General features: G+C 39.1%; 2 protein-coding genes across 7 annotated transcripts in view; one reads left to right on the top strand and one right to left on the bottom strand.

The window, feature by feature from the left end:
• Window positions 1-9,088: 9,088 nt before the first annotated feature.
• On the bottom strand, window positions 9,089-11,379 carry s1pr4 (sphingosine-1-phosphate receptor 4). The gene is made up of 2 exons (XM_055054703.1): window positions 11,354-11,379; window positions 9,089-10,709 (listed from the first exon to the last, which is right to left on the bottom strand). The coding sequence occupies exon 2, from the start codon at window positions 10,572-10,574 to the stop codon at window positions 9,342-9,344; it is 1,233 nt and encodes a 410-aa protein (XP_054910678.1). The 5' UTR covers window positions 10,575-10,709; window positions 11,354-11,379; the 3' UTR covers window positions 9,089-9,341.
• Window positions 11,380-16,658: 5,279 nt separating this feature from the next.
• LOC129371136 (unconventional myosin-IXb) overlaps window positions 16,659-20,604 on the top strand; it is a 66,908-nt gene continuing 62,962 nt past the window's right edge. For 5 of the 6 annotated variants that reach the window (XM_055047571.1, XM_055047553.1, XM_055047563.1 and 2 more), the window contains exon 1: window positions 16,661-17,107. The gene's annotated coding sequence lies outside the window, so the exon portion shown is untranslated. Of the gene's footprint in view, window positions 17,108-20,604 lie in introns of all 6 variants that reach the window. The other variant, XM_055047578.1, reaches the window with a different exon arrangement.

The raw sequence follows: 20,604 nt of genomic DNA, 5'->3' as shown, positions 1-20,604 counted from the left end.
AAAAATAAGCAACAATTTTTATTCTTCCATTGTTAAATTTCTAGAACAATCTGTATTTACACTGTAGTGCTGGCAAAATATTGAACAGCAGTGTTTGTGCACTTTCTATGTATTTTAACTGAATATTTTGACCAATTTCTCATAGCATGTTTGTTTTAGATTTTCCTGCTAAAGCCAAAGAATGGTCACTTTAGATCAGCAGAAAATAATCTGTGCAGAAAAATATCTACGATGATAGGATGAATGTTTACAATTGATAGAATGGAAATCAACTCTATCCAGACCACATTTATTCAAGATAAACTACTGTTTAACATATTTTGATCAATCTTTGGTACAAGCTCCAACTTATGTCCCTTCTAGGCTTATGAGGAAAAAAGCCACAGTACAATGCACAATGCATGCATGCATGCAAATTTAATAAATCATAAATAGTCAACAGATGTGAAACCAAGTTAGCCAGGTCTTCTTAAAGAAAACCTTTGTTGAATCTCAAGTATCAAGACCTCACAGAAACCTTACATTAAAGCTAAATTCTTCCGGTTTTCCACTAAAACTTATTTGACGGCACATGCAACCTCAACCTCTAACAGTGATTTGATGCAGAAGGAAATACAAAGCCAGTCGTCCAAAATGTACTAAAACTATTTAATGAAAATTAAATAAAGTAAAAGGAATTTTATTTGCACCTTTCTGAGAATATTTTAAGCCACATATATTAATGCAACTTGATATTTGATATAACAGAATTGAGAGATGGTGAAATGTTTTGTTAGTACTTATTCTCAAGGCAGACGACGATCAGCTCAACAGTATTAGACCCAAAATACATTTCAAAGTGATGCTTCCTCACCATAAAATAACATTTTATTTCTTCTTACTGTAGAATTTGGTGACAAGATGTAATTTTCCCTGCAAATCTAGGAAATTAAACTCAGCAGCATCAGAATTGTGAGGTTCCTCTTTATTTTTGAGACACATTTGTCACATTTTTAATGCATCGACATTGACAACAAAACTGCAGTGGGGTACCAAGGCCAGAGCCTCCAGCTCTCCTTTTAGTCTCCATAGTGATGTCAATACCCCTTTCATCTTCACGTCTCAAAGGCTGACCAGATTTCGTGATGTGGCCGCTTTATTGAGCCGGATCTGCTTTTCTTGCCCCCTCTTTGCCGTTCAATCAGCATCCATGTGGTTGTGGCCTGTGGCTCCGAGCTCGCTGCGTAATTTGGTTTAGAGCTGAGCGGGAACATCTGTTTTACAAAGCTGCAGCTCCTTCCACTCCTCGGGCCTCATGGAGAGAAGCGAGAACCTCAGAACCTGCTGGTCCAAATCCTCTCAAGACCGATCTCAGCCCTGAGAGGAGGAGAGCGACGGCGCTTTGAAGTGCGGGGTGAAAATGTGCGACGTTGGGTCAGGATTTATTACTCAGCTGGCGGTAATGAAAACTACTCTTTATTGGCTTCATATGTAGAGTTGTAGATTTGAGACATGTTCTAAACCCACACAAATAACAGAGTTTTAATTTTTAGTTTTGAGACAAATACTTTTTACTTCTACTATATAAATATCATATTGATTCACAGCAACTGAGCATTACAAATCCTACAGAGTTGCCACATTTGCACAATATTAGCTCCATTGAATTAAAAAAAATGTAATAGGCTCTTTTGAATATTTAGTGTAAAGCTTTATTCATCTGTTTCATCTTTCTAAGCTCAATGTCTAATTGGCCAAGATGTCAATAAAGCTCTTGACTTGCCAAAACAAATATTTATATTTGATTTATAATATTTATTTCTTCAGGAGTTGATCATCCAGCTTGTCCTTTCCAACCAATAAAATCATAGAAAACCATGACTAAATGTACTCTCCATGAAGCGAGAAAGGATGCTGTAAAACTCTGTCAATTTTTATGTTTTGCTTTTTTGTGTGAGGATGGAGAGGTTACAAATCACTCAGGATTGGCTTGTTGACAGGCATTAAAAACTTGTTGCATTCAGGAAACAACTTGGTTGAGTTGAAGAAAAAGGTTGGGTTTTCTGGCTCCTGGGTTCTGCACAAAATACAAGAAAAAATAAGTTGGAAAAGTTATTTGTACTCCAGTTTTATAACCACCAACTGCTTGAAACCAGTGTGTTATTATGAGAACACGTAAGCCTCGGGCAGCTGCTGGGATGGCTGTGGATTCTTGTTTTTAACAGTCGCCCGGAGTGCTCCTCTTACAGAAAAACCCGTCTCATCGCTTTGGAAACTTTCTGCAACCGAACCCTAATAATCACCCTCGGAACATCTTTCACCACACAATTAGTTAAGTGGTCACAATTCTCAGTCCAGAGCACAACAAGAATGAGAGAGAGGATTAAGAAAAGAGGAGAGAGGAAAAACTCTCACGTTTATTCCCAAGGTTGACAACAAAGTCGGAGCAGATGGCTAGCGTCCAAGCCTCAGGAGAAAACTCGTGTTGTTATTGGTAATTGTATTTTACCTCAAAATGTAAGCGCAAAGAAAGTGCGGTGTCTTTTTTCATTGTTTTGACTGGAACATGTTATTTATTCATTAGAAACAAAACAAATGTTTAATAAGAGAATTTAAGTTGACAGTCTGGCTGCCTCTGTCGTTTTATATCTCATAACCTCTGGCGGTTCTCCCGTGTATCCGCTGTGTGCTATCTGAAATCTGATAAAGAGGAAACAGCTGTTCTCTGGGCCGCTGTAGATTTTGAAAGAACTGCCTCCTACACATGTGTTCGAACTGGCATCAGAAAAAAAATCTTCCCACACTGACCCTTTTTCTAAGTTATATTGGAGAGGAAAGAAAATATAATCGAGTCAAGGTGAAAGGGGCATCCCACGCTCAATTATAAAATAACTGAAGAATTCAGTTTTGCATAGTTGTTTGTGCTGCGCCATGTTTTATTTATCCTTTTTCCACTCTGCTTTACATTTACTGAATCTTTTGGTCTGTCTTTATCTACTACAGAGAAAAGGCATAATTTAAAACCATAACAGACAAGAAGACATCATCCTGGAGAAAATTCAGAAATAATGGCAGATTCTTGACTTGAGGGGCATGAAAAAGGTTACATGCAAATTTCTTCTTCTTCTTCTTCTTGTCCTGGATAAAACAAACAGATCATGATTGACAGGGTGCAACTGTAACCATAACACTGCATATTTGCAGCTATCATTAACGTTTGAATGTGGAATGGGACGCTGAAAGCTAGCCAAGTAACCAGGATGTGTTCTTGGGGGAGTTTTTCCTTTGAGAAGAAAGAAGAGCTTCCTCATGTTGCCAATGGATGAACTCATGCTCTGCGTGAATGAAAAATACCAGATACTGGACGACCGGCTCAGTGCACATCTGGCAGTTTGTGTTTGGGTACATCAGCTTGGTTGTGGGAATCCATTCTTTGCATGAATGTGCCCAGATCTCTGGGGATCCTCTAGGGATGTCTAAATGAAGTCCAAAGTTTCAAATTGAATTACTTTTTAAAATGATCTGCACCATATCTGCCCTTATTCTTACTTGTAGAAGAACGAATGCCACCTTACAAATATACTATTCCAATTTTCCTAAACTCCAAAACATCCATCAAAGCAATTTTGTAGATATGTCCGAAAACACATCAACAGCTCTCACATGTGGCTTAAACTCGTGCCATGTATTTACAAAGTTTCTCCTTGGAGCTGCAGACTCCAACTGAGTTTACACATCACTGAGCACCCATCCTCCTACCTCTCCCGCACTCAGCTCCTTCAGACTAGCCAGCAGCAATTAGCAACGTCTGCTGAGGTTTTTAGATGAGCTTCTTATCAGTCCAGTGCTCTTAAGAATGGTTGTTAACGGCATAAAGTAGAAACAACCTAATTTCGCTTAAATTGTTGTTGATGTATACAGCAGAAGTTGGCATTATGTGCCTGGAAAAACAAACAATCGCAAAAGAGATACGGCATGCAGCAAAGATTCCAAGATTGGAAATACCGTAAACTAAACTAGAGGATACTTCACTCTTAACGCTGACGTACACAATACAAGTCAGGCTATACTTATATTTTTCTTTCTTTGTCATTTGACCGATCCTGCATGCTGTGGTCAGAAAGCTGTTATTGTGGGAGAGAGCCAGACGGCGAGAAGCTGAAACCCTAGTTATTAAGTTTAATGACGTTCAAAACAAAGCACTGAATTTATGAAGCAGGAGAACAAGTTTTCTTTAAAGTTAGGCCTCACACCAAAAACTAGAACTGCATTGGACATGTTTACCTCTCCAGCAGATAAAGGTATCTGGCAGAAGTTATAGCTGGATACTGCAATAACTTCATACTCATTTGGACAAATCTTGTTGGACAATAAGACATATTCTGTCAAGATAAATAGATATATGCTGGACACGTTTTAGTGCGTTAGTTAAATGGAACACTATTGTATTATTTATCATCCTGATTGGACCTTTCAGATAAACTGACTGCCATATGGTGAATTATGCAGTCTTTTATGAGGTGTCTCTTGCTCCACGTTGCAGGTGTGTGCAAGTGCAAAAGGAATGATAATCCTTCTCTCGTTGAGAAACGACTCATCTGAGTCAAGGCATTCTTGTAATTTCTGTCGTTTATCACATTGTGGGAGGTTTTCTTTTTCTTTCTGTCAGCATGATGAGCTGCATGTCTTTAATCAAGTGTCGGTGTCACTCACAGTTCACGTACCCTAAAGTTTATACATACTGTTTAAGCCATTCCTCTTGGTAATTTTCTGTTCTTATAGTCAGGTCGCTTGACATGACAGTATACAAACCCAATCTATAAAGCTGCAGGATTAGTTTCAGCCACTTTGGAAACTTGACGTTCTTCCTTCAAGGAGCTCCAGTGGTTTGTGATCAGTCTTTCCACTGCAATCAAGCAGCACGGCACTGGAAACACTTGTGTCAAAACAAAACACCATACAGTTTTTCTCCTCAAAATAGCTGATTTTACTGTGTGAGTGACCTAGTTACATTTAGCCACTGACATTTCTTCTAATCAGACCAGGCCTTTACATGCATTCAGATGAGGTTAGTCTGGTCTGGTCTAAAAGCAGAGCCAGACCATTTTGACTGGATCACGTCATCAGCTTTCTTGACGTACCTCCATATATGAAGACATGTGTGGTGACAGCGATTCGTGTTTATAACTACAGATGTATAATAAATATAACTCAAGCAGGTGTTCATTGCATAAGCTCTTATTCAGTCACAGATGTTTAACTGGACAGTCCTGTCTTTATTTCCAATGCGAGTCCAGGACTGAATCTCATTTTCCTGCTGTCATCACTGTGCACAAACCTACTCATGTCAACCGGTAATTACTTTCCATTTGTATTTTTGAAAAACATACAAAAGTTGGAAAAACAAAAAGATTGAAATTTTGGGTGAGAAAAATTTAGGACATAAGATCAAAAGCAATTAGTCATTTGTAAAATAAATAAATAAATAAATAAATAAGCCTCCTCATGTATTCCCATTTATCTATTATATTTTTACATTAAAACAAGTTCAGACCAATGACAAATTTTTATTCCACAAAACAAATTTGTCTTTTTATTGGACATAATAAAAAAAAAAACATGAAGTCAATTTAAAATGTGAAAACGCTGCTTCATGACAAACACTGACTAATTTTAAAATAAGCTAAGCCACACATAAATGTATGTTTCTTATCTCTTTTTACATTTTCCTATGTACCACTAAATTGTCGCCCTCTACGGCGCTCGTTGCCTCACCCACTGCCTTCTCCTGCTCTCAGACAGCCCATCATTAGCTGTCTGCGCAACACCTGGAGGCAGAGGCAGCGAGATAATTATTGAGGGCATAGCCATGTCTGCACGCAACCATTTTACCCATCGTACCTCATTTTGAGCAAAGAGCGGGCCTTGTTGTTGTAAGGAGAGAGAAAGGGAGACAGAAAGCAACAACGAGGGCCCTGGATCAACCTCTGACACCTCAAATGTGATGCAACAAATGTCTCCGAGTCTTGAGCTAATAAAGGCAGGAATTTACTGTTGTTTTTTCATCAGGCAGCAGATCTGGAGCTGCGCCAGGCCCAAGGGATGAAGGAAGCTTATCCCTCATATTTAACAGTGACGGCACAAATGCACACATCCAGACAGAGATGCGTTTGCTTTCTCCGCCTGAAATAAAGATGAATTCAGAGCAAGCCAGTCCTAAATAAAATACCTGCTTTTGGACGGTTTAGACATCAGTCTGTGTTTCAGGGCAAAATACTGTTTGGTGTAATTGTTATTTCATTTTCTTTACTGACACTGACAAGCCCATACATCTTGCACAAGCCATTTGATCTCAAGATTGATAGATTGGAATGAGTGTGGAGCAATTTTGACATCATCATTGACATTAAAGATACAAACTGTTGCTTTGGTCTATTTTGACTTTCAACTTAAGATTTAAGACAAGCAATGACCTGCACAAACCTTGAGGTCTGCACTTTAAGAGTAAAAATGGGGCAATATGGAGCTAATGTTTTAGTATCTGAAGTATGCATGTAAATTGAGAAAAATGTGGTTGTGAAATCTGAAAAAAAAAATGCTTTGGGCTTTGAGATCAACACAGGTTTAGTAGTATAGCACTCGATTGTGCTTTATTGATAGCTTCTAAAAAGATAACAACAGTGACCTTAAGCCACTTAAATATTTTTTTCTAACAAGCTGTGTTCACTGCTTGTTGCATCCAGCAAACCAATGATGTCCAGTTTGGCTCAGAGTTTGTGCAAAACTGTTGCTCAACATCTGTTTTTAAACAAGTTTTACAATTTCTCTCCCATTTTCTCTTGAAGCTATAAAGCATGTCAGTGTTTTTGTCATACATTCAACAAGATGTTGAAATAAATTTATCAATACATCCTATCTTATTTTTCTGTGATATTCATATTCCAACTTCTGCAATTTTTTAAAATAAAATATTTAAATGCAACACACATAGAAACCCATCTCAAAACTAAGCTACCAAGCTCTCTCGATTAGAAAACAGCTAATCGAGAGATTAGCTGTGACTGTGGCCTTTCAAACCTCAAGTTCTTGAGGTTGAATGATACCAAAGCATTCTCATCAAATAAGAATGCATTGCAACACAGTGTTCATGTCGAGGAAGCTGCAGTTAATTATTGCAACATCTTGAAGTGTTTTTTCATGTCATAGCTTTTGGAAATCAAATTTTTCAGAGCCTATAGAATGTTAGACGTGAAGAAAATATATGTAGTCACATAAACTGAGCTCAATAATAAGATATTTCATATATTTTGTAGGCATTACCAGTCTCAGAAATCATTCATGAGCCACTGGATGCTCACTATCTTTCTAGAATGGCAAATTAATGAAACGCCAGAGTGTTATTTGGTACAGAAAAAAAACATGTTGCTATTAGACAGTAAACATAAAATCCCAGAATCATGTTTGAGCTTTTAAACCTGCTCTCAGAAAGAGCGCTCTTCCTGTTGAGGCTAATGGGCCTGGCGCTAACTTGTCGGGAGGGGAATAAGACGAGCATTCTGGTCCGCAGGGACGTTCCAGGCATTTACAGCAACAATCTGCTAATTTGTGAAGAGACATTTAACATGCTGGACACCGTGTTTAACTTGGATTGTGAATTTGTGACCATGATTCATTAACCACAAATTTATTTATGATAGTCAACTTCAATAATCACCATCATAATTAGTCATCCTGATCTCAATCTGTTAAGGTACGTCATTCAGTTTAAGAAGGGGAAGTGGTTCATCTGGTCTTTTAACAAGTGTTAACATCCAGCAAACCAATGATGTCCAGGTTTTTTGATCCCTGAACTGATTTTGTCCCTCTTACTTCCCCATTTTCCTCCTGAGTTTTGTTTTCCGTGATTTGCCGCCCAGGCAGAACAGGAAATCTTTGATAGCTTACTCAGCCTCATTTGTTTGGATCCTCACACTAACAAGCACTTGAAGGAGCACCCCTCGGATCAAAGCTCATTCATCAATCCCAGAAAGGTTATTGGCTTCTTGTTCGAGTCTTTTTGTTCGATCTGTGATTTTGTTCTATCACAGCAGCTAACCTGAAGTCTTTAATTGCAGAGCTTCTTGTGTACTCACGTGGAGTTTTTCATACCACTACCAGCTGCAGTAAGGGTCATTTCCATACCAATTCATAAAAATTAATTCAAATAATTTTTTTTAAAACATGGTACTTAGTTGATGACCATGAGGAGTTGATCTGAACCAAGTAACACACGAAAGGCTCAAAAACTCAAGAGAATTCTAGTCAATATAATCTGAGTCGATTAAAACATTAGTATCTTGAGTTCACTCATTAGCCATAAATCCTCAGTGTCATGGAAGACTAAAACTAAACAAGTGAAATGTTTTTCTCTGCAGATATGAAGTGAGGAATGACTCACTGCCTCAGAGTGAAAGTTAATGCTTCAGAAAATCAAGCAAACACATTACAATGAAAGCGGAAAGATTTAGATGTTCGACTAACAAGCACTGCTTTTAGTTCCCCTCAAGCCGTGAGATTGGTCCTTGTGACTGCTCTGCCGCTGTGAAATGAATTGTGAGAAAGTCATGGTTTTGCTTTTGTAAAAAATAGTTACTGCAAAGTCAAGACAAAACAAGTTGTTCCAGTGCTCGGCAGTGGACATGTGGTACAGTTGGCCGTGTGTACTCGAATGTGCAGGCTATTCGCTACATCTTATCTCTCTGGCTTGCCAGACAGTCATAATGAATTTATCAATTAGCTCTGGCTGTTAGTACCCTTAGGGCTGCAGACCGGGCCCTGAGCTGAAACCTCCATCAGTCATCCTGTCAAAAATGCAGGAAGTGCCAAACAGCATGGGACGAGTCTGTTTAAAGCTTAGTTCAGAAGAAAAACAATTGTTTTGTTTTTTTGACAAAATAAGATAAATTTCTGATCTGGTGCAATTTCTGTTGATTCATTTTACGTTGATTATTATTTTAGTATTAATCTGAATGACTCCTTTAATAAAGTGTCTCCCTCTAGAGGAATGTAGGGGTTTTACTACTCCAAGATATGTTTAACACAAAATAAATTTTATTTATATTTGCATCAGTTTCACACGTCACATTTTCTGGATCGAAAATACACAAATACACATTAAATGTCATCCAAATGATCCAATTCAACGAGTTTTCCTCCAGTAGACCATTCAGTAAACCATTCCCCTTGCATACTTAAAGCTGAATTCCCCTTAAAACATCTTATTGTCCTTGATGTGAACAGTCAAACCAAGAGTCAGAGGAAACGGTTAGACATGTAACAGTGCACACCATTCTTGCTTGCTTGGGAGGGGAACACGTTGTGGTTTAACCACTTGAAACTGACAGGCAGCTGGTTGTGGTGCTCAGCCTGCACTTTCTGCGAGGCTTGCTTGGGGTCGAAGGTGGGGAGGCCACGCTCAGACTCCTGGCCTTGCTGAAGCTGTTCCTCAGACTGTCCCTCCTGTTCTCCGAGGTGCTGCTGGTCTCCTTGGAAATGAACTTGTCGGGGCGACAGAGGCCGGCCCTCAAGCAGCAGCAGCACAGTAGCTCGGCCATGGCCTTCCTCATGTCGCTGCTGCCCAATGCGTAGATGACGGGGTTGAGGCCCGAGTTCAAGACGGCCAAGGAGATGCAGAAATCGGCGCTGAACAGCAAGGTGCACTGGCGGGAGGTGCAGAAGAAATCCACCAGCAAAAGCATGAAGAGCGGCCCCCAGCAGACCAAGAAGACCCCCACGATGGTGATCACAGTTTTCAGCAGAGCCAGGGAATGTCTGCGGTTGCGTTGAGGGCCCAGCTGAGCACTTTTGTGTACGTGGCAGTAGATGGCACCGTAAAGCACTCCAATAGTCAGCAGGATGAGGAAGAAGATGATGAGGGAGAAGAAGATGTAGCTCTTGGAGTAGAGAGGGAGGAGAGTGGAGCAACCATCCAGGCTGCAGACGCAGTTCCAGCCCAGCAAGGGGAGGAAACCGATCCCCAGTGCCAAAATCCAACAGAGTACTGCCAGGCCGTAGATCCGATAGGTCTTCCTGGTTGACTTCTGGTGCAGAGGTTTTATCATGGTGGTGTAGCGCTCCACTGCAATCAGCAGCAGGCTGAAGATGGAGGCTGCCAAGGCCACGAACAGCATGCCCTCCCTGAAGAGCCACAGGGCCGGGGTGAGGCGGAAGGTCTGGTTGCCGGACAGGCAGATGTTGACCACATAGGCTGCACCAGTGAGCAGATCGCTCAGGGTGATGTTAGCAATGCAGACGTAAACCCAGCGCCGGCTGTGGCGGATGCGGGAGATGACGGCCACCAGCACCAGGAAGTTCTCCAGGACTATAAACACGCTGAAAAAGAGGAAAAGGGACATGGAGATGCTGATGGGGGCCTGGGTGGCTGAGGTCGTCCTGTTCTGCAGGCGGCCTGTGTGGTTGTAGTGCCTTAGGATCACCTGGTTGGTCCCAGTGGCTGTATTGACTTCGTTTGGCACAGAGCTGTTGCTGGGGTAAGCTGGTAGGTGGTACACATGGGGGCAGGAGGACGGGGAGGGGAGGTAGGAGAAGACGTCCATTGTGACAAACCAGAGATGAAAACTGAGGCTGAACCACCAAGCTGGCAAGAGCTGCACAGAAAACTCCTGTGATCAAACAGGCTATCGGCAACCTCTAACCAGCAGAGCCAGGCGTCGTCCGCACACAACACACACCTGAGAGGGAGAAAAGAAGAAGTAAGATCAACCTCATTTCACACAGGAGTTAAAGCAAAAAATAGAAGCCCCCTCGTCCTGTGCGATGCATGTTTCAGTGAGGGGCTTGAAGTTCTTTAAAAGGCATCCTTTAAATGCCTACCATGTGCGCTACAATCTCCACCTTTCAGCGGTTAACACAGGATGCGTGAGCAACGAGGGCATTTAAATCAACACATGGAGGAAACAGAGCAGCTGCTTTCATCAAGAATATTGGAAAATGTTTTTCTTTGCAGCAGCATGCTCTGATAAATTATTGTCAAATTGTCAAAAACTACACTGAATTTTTTGTTCATCTTTTTCTTTATAAGACGCTTTTCGTGCGAACTGTGAAAAAATTCATAAATTAGAATATATTTTATGCGACAAATCATCTTTTTGAAAATTAGATGTAGGTAAATTTTATTTTAATTTGAACAAAAACTGAAATAAAAAAACAAGTTTAAATTGAAGATTAATTAACTAATTCCTAGAACAAAAAAAAATCTTATAATTAAAAAATATGTAATATCTGATCCTTTTGTTTAAATTTAATGTATATTTTACTTTTTTTGCAGGTATTTCTAAAATGTATTTCTTGATGTAAAAGCATGGAGAGTACTTACTCTGGCTGCTGATGTTGTTGATGCTCAGTGTGTGTGAGAATCAACAGTTTTTTGCAGCTCATTTTTGATGGGGAAATAAGCCTGTGTGAGTAAAGTTGCATACCCCACCCACACACACACACACACACACACACACACACACACACACACACACACACACACACACACACACACACACACACCCACACGCACACACACACACACACACACACACACACACACACACACACACACACACACACACGCACACACGCATAGATGCACTTGCACATGCAACAGAGAGATTACCATCGTCCTGTGCCATCATCATTGTCGAAAGAAACAACAAATTAAAAATGAAAATCCTTCAGACATAATGTTATTTTTTTTAACTACAGCAATATGACATTGCGTACAGTGAATTTTCATACAAAAATTCACTGTACGCAATGCATAGAGGAAACTCTTACTGAGTATCAGATATTTATCTTAGTCTGACCTCCAATAGCTTTTGCGGGAAAGGGTCTTTCAAAATATCTGCCACCCCCTCAAACAGTTGTATGTTTTGCAAAAAAACTGAAACATGACTCAATATTTTGAAGGATATGTGGCAAGACTGTTCACTTGCATTCATTGGACTCCAGGAGCATCTAATTTAAAGGGACATTTTTTTTTTTTTTGTCTTTCACTTGGTATTTCTCAGAAGGTGCAAGAGAAAAACAGGAACTCCCATCAGATGGAAAGGTGCCCCTCCCTAGATAAAGGGTTTCATTTAGCTTCGTCGCACAGCTGTGGTTGTTACTTTGCTGCTTTCAGGTCACAAAATAAAAGCTTTCAACAGAACAGAGTCAAAAACTGCTTTTATCGTAAATGTTAACACAGATCAGGCTCACAGCTAACATATGAGGCATTCTGTAAGCTCCACAAAGAGACAATGAGATATAAACAAATCACTTGTAGTTGAACATATTTAAAAAAAAAGTAAACTGTAACTCTTGTAATATGATTCTTTGATTAAATAAAAAAAACATGTAAAAAAATGCAAAATTACTCTAAATTTAAAAAACCCCAAAACAAGCAGTTAAATATATTGAACAGCAGAGCTCTCTATTTCAGAAAAAATAATTATTTTAAACATTGAATCTACAGAGGGATTTTTAACCCATAAGTCATTCTCTGCGTTTCATCTGTATAACGAACAGAATTAAAATTTTAGTCTAATAAATGATGCTATTAACTGTGCAAAATACTTGACCTATATTACCAGCACCGAGAGAAGGCCCAGCCTTTTCTGTGGATTCACGCTTAATGAACTCAAGCACCACTTCTCGTTTTGAGATAGGGAGGGGGGGGGGGATATGATGTGTCACTTAAAATAAGTTGACTCAGAACAAGTAACTGAATAAATTACATTTTTTCATAAGAGTTGCTAGAGTCAGAAAATATACCAGAAGGAAACAAACAGAGCTGCAACAGCAAGAGGTGTCAAAAACACCCATGACTGTTGAAAACGCCCTTACTCTGGAAATATGTGTTCAAACACCACTGTAACCGCAAGGAGTGATGTTTCAGCCACAGTGAGCGTGCTGAAAAGAGTGTGGGCTTGTTTATGTCGCCTCTTTATGCCTTTTCTGGTAACATTAGCTACCGATCAATCACTGACTGGCATGACTGGGGCCAAAGTCCAGCTCTAAATTTTCAGATTGACATTTTTATTATAAGCAGTAATGGTTTGGTCTGAGGTGTGAGGTTATTTTAGTTTCAGTCGAGGTAAAAGAATCCGCAGGTCATTTTTAGGCTTGGTTAGGGTTGTTGTTAGGTAAACATCAAGTTACTGAGGACAAATAGTAGTGAAGTTTTCAATAGGATAGAAATATAAATTTGCACTTACCAACTTTCAGAAAATTAATTTTTTTTTCTTCATTTTTGCCTAACAATATGAAGTCGGGAGGAGAGTTTCACTTTGCTCAACATAGGAGGAAGACCATGTAGACAGTTGAAATTGTTGGAGTTACACCTTTTTACCAGATGCTTCATAGCTGTAGGTTGGAAGGAAACCTGAACCAATATGGATAAAAGAAAGGAGATACAAATTTAAAAGCATAAACTCACAAATATGTTCTCTGTTAGAAACTGAATGAAAGAATAAAGGGTTTTCAGTTCAAACAATAGGTTTACACACATTGTATAAAAATATGATGTCTGAAAAATTATACAAAAATTTTCTCTTTGGTCAGTAAAAATGACAAATATTGCTGAATGGCATATTGATGAGAGAGACAATTTTTTACAATACTTTTCAACAAGTTGGAGACACTCAGGTGATGAAGTCACAGCTGAATCAAGGCCTCCAACAAGTTAATTCACAACATTTCAGTAAAATGGAGGTGCACATGTGCGTGGATTGTAAGCCAAAACCTGAAACATCCTGCTTCTCTGTGTGATATTGAGGAAAAAATGTAAACAAATTAGTCAAGATATGTGATCAGAAATATGTGGATATCCTGGTCCATCCTTGGATATCATTTCCAGATGTGTAAAGGTATCACATTTAAGTGAATTGAGACCTGTACTAACAGGAAAGGAATATTATGTGTTGATATTGAAACAACATCTCAACATATCTCCCAGGACGTTTAAACTTTGCATAAGTGGCTCTTCCCTTGGGACAATGACCCCAATTATGCCACTAAATTAGTTCCAGGGCTACCTAAGCTCTACAAAGTTCATGTTTTGGCATGTCCAACAAAAAGCCCTGATCTCAATCCTATGGAAAATTTGTAGGAAAAGCTGACAATGTGTGAAAGAAACCCAAAACCTTTTATCCAGGTCATACAGTTTTAAAAAATATATTTTTTCCAACTATCATACTTTCACCTCACTACAGCTGGAAAGTGATCTAAGTTTGCATAAATTCATCCTGTTCATATTGATACTGAGCGCTTGAATGGAGGACAGAACTGGGATTCCTTTTTTTACCTTTTCAAGATGTTTCACTTCTCATCCGAAAGACCCTAACACTGAAAAAACAGAATGGAGCTCCGACTTTTAAAAACTGAATTCATTTTATGACATGTGATCAAATTACAGATGTCAAACTTACTTTATTTTACACTCGCTTAACATGACAACTTAATAGACTTGATATATTCACTTGGATGAACTTAATTTGATTACTTGTAACTTACCAACTCATTTTTTTAAAACTTGGACCACCTGTTTTCATTTTTCAGAGTAGAGATCTGAATCAGTGATGGGTGAGTGTCAGACTTTTGGAAGTTTTTGAAGTCTTGCATTTGAAACTGATGCACCTGTTCAGTCTTTGTGTCTTGAGTTCTTAATGTATAAGATGTTTTAATCTGATGTGTGAAGGTGTGAATGATTCTGCTACTGATTCTGCACACTGTTGAAATTGCCTCAGCACAAGACTCAAAGCTGCACAAACAGGGGTTGGACTGATAGCAAAGATGGCCCCTTTATTGTGCTTTATTCTTTGAAGTTCTTTTGATGCAAGACATCAAATTTCTGATGCTGGGCCATGACTCTGTCATTAGCTCTGCAAAGTACATCCTGGTTCAGCATCAAGGGAAGTGTCAAGAGGAACAAATCACAAAAAAGACAGAAATGAATAGAACACATCATTCAGCATAAGAAGAGGAGAAAACACCAATATGTATCAGTGTTCTGACAGAGGAGAAACATTACTGGATGATTCACCTCTGTGAAGTGGATGATGGTGGGAGTATAAATTATATTGCCATCAGTCATTAGTTTGTCAAACATTTAAGCTCGGTGCAATTATAAGAGGATTTTCTGTGGCATGGACATAAAGAAACTTATTAGTGCAGAATTTTTTTTAAAAAATTCCTCTTTATCTCTGCATACTGTCACAAAACACCTTCACCTCTTCCTCTTCTCAGGAAGCCATGCGAGTTCTTGAGAAAATAATTGTTTTTAGCCCCAATGAGATGAAAGTGATTACTTTTCTTCTTATGAAAGGTTTTGAGACATCAATGCAGTATTACCTCCTCCTTAAATAGTACGGGTTGTGTTGTTACAGAGATGAACTTTGAATGACCGTTGAAGGATCAAATGTCCCTCGATGTGCATATTTGGCAATCCTATCCATATCTATTGAATGTGACTAGCACTTTAAATTAGATTTTAAGTGTTGATAAAATATATATTTCAACTACAACTTTTTTTTGTGTGTTTTAGGTTTAGAAGCTCAAATGCTTTAGATTAGAGATTTTAAAAAAACTTGCAGAATCCATGAAAGTTAGTCTACATGCCTTCAATTCAAATGTTTGAGGTACAAATGCAACATTGAATTGAACTGACTGTGTGTGAAAACAAACACAACTACATCATGAGTTTTAGCACCCATTGACTTCATTATGCAGTGACCCATCACCTACACATGCCGCAGGCTTACTTATAAGTGAAAATTTGTACAATGACTACATCTTGTGGCCTAATATGATATTATATGATATCGAGAAAAGCTAGTGTATGATGATCTTGGTTTGAAAGTTGAGAATGTTTGCAGAAATGTTTGCTTGCTGCAGAAAAAGTATGTTTATTTTTAGCTCCAAACATGGCTGTGCAGGGCATTTGAGCACAAGGTTTTAGTGTGAAGATGTATGGAAGATAATTGAAGGACATTTTATGGAGAAAGGTTGTTGTTCCCAGAGGACTTTTAATATTCATACAAACATAAGTATGTAACTTTATAATCTAGCATTCATGACACTTGTAATTTATCCATAATATTTAAATTACCAGAAAAAAAAACTAAGGAAAGTTGAAAGGGCCAATCGCCTCATTTTTTAATATTTGACAAAACAAAATAGCTGGACTAAACATACTGTACATATTGCCACCAAAAGTGTATTAAATGTATTTATTTTGTGTATTCTCATAATCAAATTAAGGTGGATTTCAGTACATTTTAAGTTTACAGTGTTACTTTGACTGATTATGGCCATTATTATTATTGGTTATTTATTAGTTTTTATACAAATCATCAATCAAAATTATACAGAGGTAGACTTTTGTATGTTTTAATCCGATGTTTCCAAGCTTAGCTTTAATTTCCAAGGCGATTTTGCCACTCACATTATGGCGCACGCCCTGACGTATCGTTTCTGCCTACCAAGTTATCCCCCTAAATTCCTTTAGGCGGCGCTACTGATCCTGCACACTGTTGAGCTCGTTTCAAAGCTTTTGTTCCACTCTGCAGCGCTGACCCTTGAATCCTGCAGGGGGCGCTGCCCTCTAACAAACGCCTGGCAGCAACAGGGTGCCTTCAATGTGCAGAATCTGCCTTTTTCCTCAACTTTTCTCAACGCTCAGCCTGCTACTGTTATTAAAGACAAGGAGAAAGGAAGTAGCGGCAGGCTAGCTGATTAGCCGAACTACAACCACACCGTTTGCTATGATATAATTGACTTTTCTGCCCCGTTTGTTCCTCACCGAGACGGTATTGTGTTTTACTGCTGAAACGTCAAAAAGGAGGATGCGGATATGTCTTTTTCTCGGGCTGTTTCGTCCGTTCAGACCCCGAAACTGACTGAACACTGAGCTTCGTCTGACTGGGGAATCCACCGCTGCTGCGGTTAGCCTGCTTGAATCAACTGTTGTTTCCCACCAGACGAGAGGAAAACAAGAGAAGCGCAGCAAGCAGCGCCGTGTTTTAGACAAACACTCGGTCGAATCGCGGGAGTACCGCTGTGAGGATTTACACCAGGACAATGAGACAAACAGCAGGGAAAGGTACGTTGAAAAAATGAATGCTGTTGATCTAACCCGCGGCTTTGAACGCAGCCTTTTCTTTCAATTTGAAGCTTATCAGGTCGTTCAGAAATCTTCTGGATTATTAAATTATTTATGTAGTAAAGTAGCTGAGTGCTTAAAGGAAGTTACTGTGTGGCTTCCCATTATTGGTCCGAGTTTGTCTTCATAAACTGGGCTTTTATGGCATTTGTACCCAAAAAAGGGCTGATTTTTGGTGAAGAACACGGGCTGATATTTCACCGTGTGTGGAAAGGAGTTGAAAATGTAGCTCGACTTGTTCAATGTGATGAACCAGTCCAAATGACAATGGGTTGTTTTGGTTGAGTGAGCAGGAGCCTCGCTGAAACCAATGAGAGTCCATGGAGAGAGCCAGCGTTCTCCAGAAGAGAGGCTGCTGCAGCTTCACACAATCACCACTTCATGGTAGTTGATGTTTTGTGTGCTGCACGGGGCACAATTTATGGCTGAGTGCAGGTGCGATTGCCTGTGATTGGTGAAATTATATCAAAACACCGGTGTGAAGAGCTGTGTGAAGGCTTGTTGCTGAACTCATGCATCTGTTGTGCATTTTCTCACACATCACTGCTTTGTAACTTGTTACCGTTTCTAAATATATTCGACTTGATGGGTAATATTAGCAGGGAGAGACCGACTGCTGAAACCTTTGTCACAGTGTTAAATGTGTCACCTCAAACGCTGAGCACCGAGGTGACGCATTGGTGAGATTGTTCACATGACATGTCTGAAAATTCATGGGCATGCTTCCTTATGTCAGACATGTTGATGCCCTGATCTTCAGATTTTCCAGCGATATATTCTAATTATAATATTTATACATCAGAGATGGACTTGTGAGGCTTATCCTGGGCAATGCCGATACCCTTTTGAGATTTCACATTTTCACTAATGCTGATGTTTGATTGCAAGAAATATAACACGCTTTGTTAAAGGTTAGGAATCCAATTGGAAATACAGTGATTGCAAGTGATTGCAGTGATTATTACTGTTTGTGTCCTTAGGCTTCTATAAGGTTACAAAAAGTGTGCCAATATCTTTTCTGATTGTTTATGTGCTTATAAACTGATGCAGCTGGAAATTCTTAATTTTGATGCTGTAATTAATAGTCATAATATTTAATATGTTTTTTTTTTTTGCTTATCTATCAAAAAAGGTTTACCGATCTTTTGCTGACTACTTGGTTTATCTGTTTTACTGATGGTTTAATATTGTCTTACTGAATTAAACCCATATTTGCACATTGGCATCTGGACATCAAAATATAGTATCTAAATTGAACAAGCATGAGCCAAACAATTGTTAACATAGTGTGGAGCACAGTGTTTAAAAGTGCAAAATGAAAATTTCATGTCTCTAAGAAGTTACTTAGCAAAACAAAATGCACAAAAAGGCTGAATTAGCACAATGGAGATTGAAAGAGAAAGAAAGCCCAAGGTTCTTAAATCCACCCAGATAATATGAAGACAAAAATTAAATCATAAGAACATCTCTAATAAGAACATCTCTAATGACAAAATAATAATAATATGCAAAGTAATGTGATATCAAACTGTCATTTTAAATCTGTTGAACAACAGAATTATACAATTTACATCTCTTCATATCAATGACGATGTTTGATATACTCATAATACCTTTAATAGCTATAATTAATCAAATGTATGATTGAATTAGTGCTTCCCAAATAGTATGAGCTTCTTTCATCTATTTCACAGATTACAAAGATGCTGTTGTTGGAATTAGAATCCATTTACACCTCTCTGCATGTGTATACCCCATTCCTCCTTAAAGTGCTTGAAAATGCTCAGGCGGCCTACAGAATGGCTCCCTGCCATCAATTGAAAGAAAGGGGCCATATGGCCCCCCGTTAATGGTTTCTACCCTGCTACAGATCTGACAGTGGTGGAGGATAAGACGGGGGGATGGGAAGGAATACCAGCTAACCTTCAGTTTGGAGTTTTGCACATCTTGGTGGTTGTGTGAGACTGTGGAGAAACAGATAAGTGGCACAAAGAAACTGGGTTTGTTATTGCTCATTAGTTTTGGTGAGATCATGCTTGACTATTATTAGAACCGATCAGCATCATTGTGTTAAATAGTGTTCTCTTTCTAAATTCGTTTTATCCATTCAGTGTTTTTTAAATTATAGCGTGTTTGTTTTACTTTAACAAGTGTATGTTTTATTTACTCTAATAATCAAGGTTACCTGGTAACCCTGTGGTTTTGCAGCTTGTTTTCCTCATCGGCTTGAATTGCGTTAAAGACGGTGGTTGTTTCCCTTTTTTAATGCAAAACTACTTGAGTCTGGTTAGATGTGCATTTTGTTTTTGCATGATAATTTAAGGGATGACTTAATGTCACTTGCATGTGGGGAGCAAATGCAAGTGACGTTACTTGTAAATTTTACTTTTACAGCTTGTGAATATGCAATGCTTCAACAAAATGTTATCTGACCTCCTTATTTGAGTTGATCTAAAACAAATTTTGAACCCGTTCTCATGACTCTTCTTTCGTGAGTTTTTGTCTCTTAAGTCTGAGGCAGAGGGAGTGCAGAGAAACAGGCGTAACAGAGCTGAGCTGTGGCTGCAAAGAGATTTCTAATGAGTCCCTTTGCAGCATGCGTTGTCTCTGTGTGCAGCTGGTGCACATTGTTATGAAGGCTACCTGAGATATGACGTCCACCTCTGCAGTCCCATGACTTTAAAGGCAATACACACTATTGTTTCATTTAGCAGAATCATGAGTGAACTGCTAACATCAGCTTTTCACTAATGCTGATGTTTGATTGCAAGAATGTTCCATGTCTGAACATTAATAGTTTTAGACTTATTTTCAAATTCTGAAGATCTTTAGAGAATATTTGTATGTACTTCACTGCTCCAGGAATAATCCAGCAGTTGAGTCTGAAGTTAGTGAAATTGATCTAAAACTATGACACAGTTCAGTTTGATTGATCTGTCAGGCATTAGTCAATGTAGCTTTGGGAGAAAGGGTCATTAGGCTTATGTTTCGTCTGAATAAGCCTGCTTTATTTGAACTTTGGTTCGTGTTTTGGTCTGATGTGGACCAAAAAAAGCGAACTCTGGTTGGCCCACAACCAGAGTTCTTTTTTTTTTGTAGGTTTTGGCTTGATTGAAGTGAACTCTGGTGCCAAGCGAAGTGGAGACCACTCCAAAAGCAGGAAATGGGCCACAGCACAGAGCATTCTGGGTAATTGCAACCAAACCAGACGCACAAATTTAGCACTAGCAGGAGAAATGGCTTGTGGTTGTTTCTGACCAAGGAGAAGTCCTAAAATTTGATTCCACTCAATTTTTGTGTCCAAGTTGCGCTCATGTCTTTTTCGGAGGTTGTCATGTCATTTCTTACAGTGGTTCTTGGTGCAATCCCACCGTAGGTGAGCGGGTAAACGGGTTAATCAAAGTGTTTGGTTCGTTCGACACAGTGCTGTTTGAAAG

Source organism: Poeciliopsis prolifica, unplaced genomic scaffold, assembly GCF_027474105.1.
Source record: "Poeciliopsis prolifica strain line A6 unplaced genomic scaffold, Auburn_PproV2 SCAFFOLD002, whole genome shotgun sequence".
Lineage (NCBI taxonomy): Eukaryota > Metazoa > Chordata > Actinopteri > Cyprinodontiformes > Poeciliidae > Poeciliopsis > Poeciliopsis prolifica.
The sequence above is the reverse complement of the archived record's forward strand: the minus strand, read 5'-3'. Positions and strand labels throughout refer to the sequence as shown.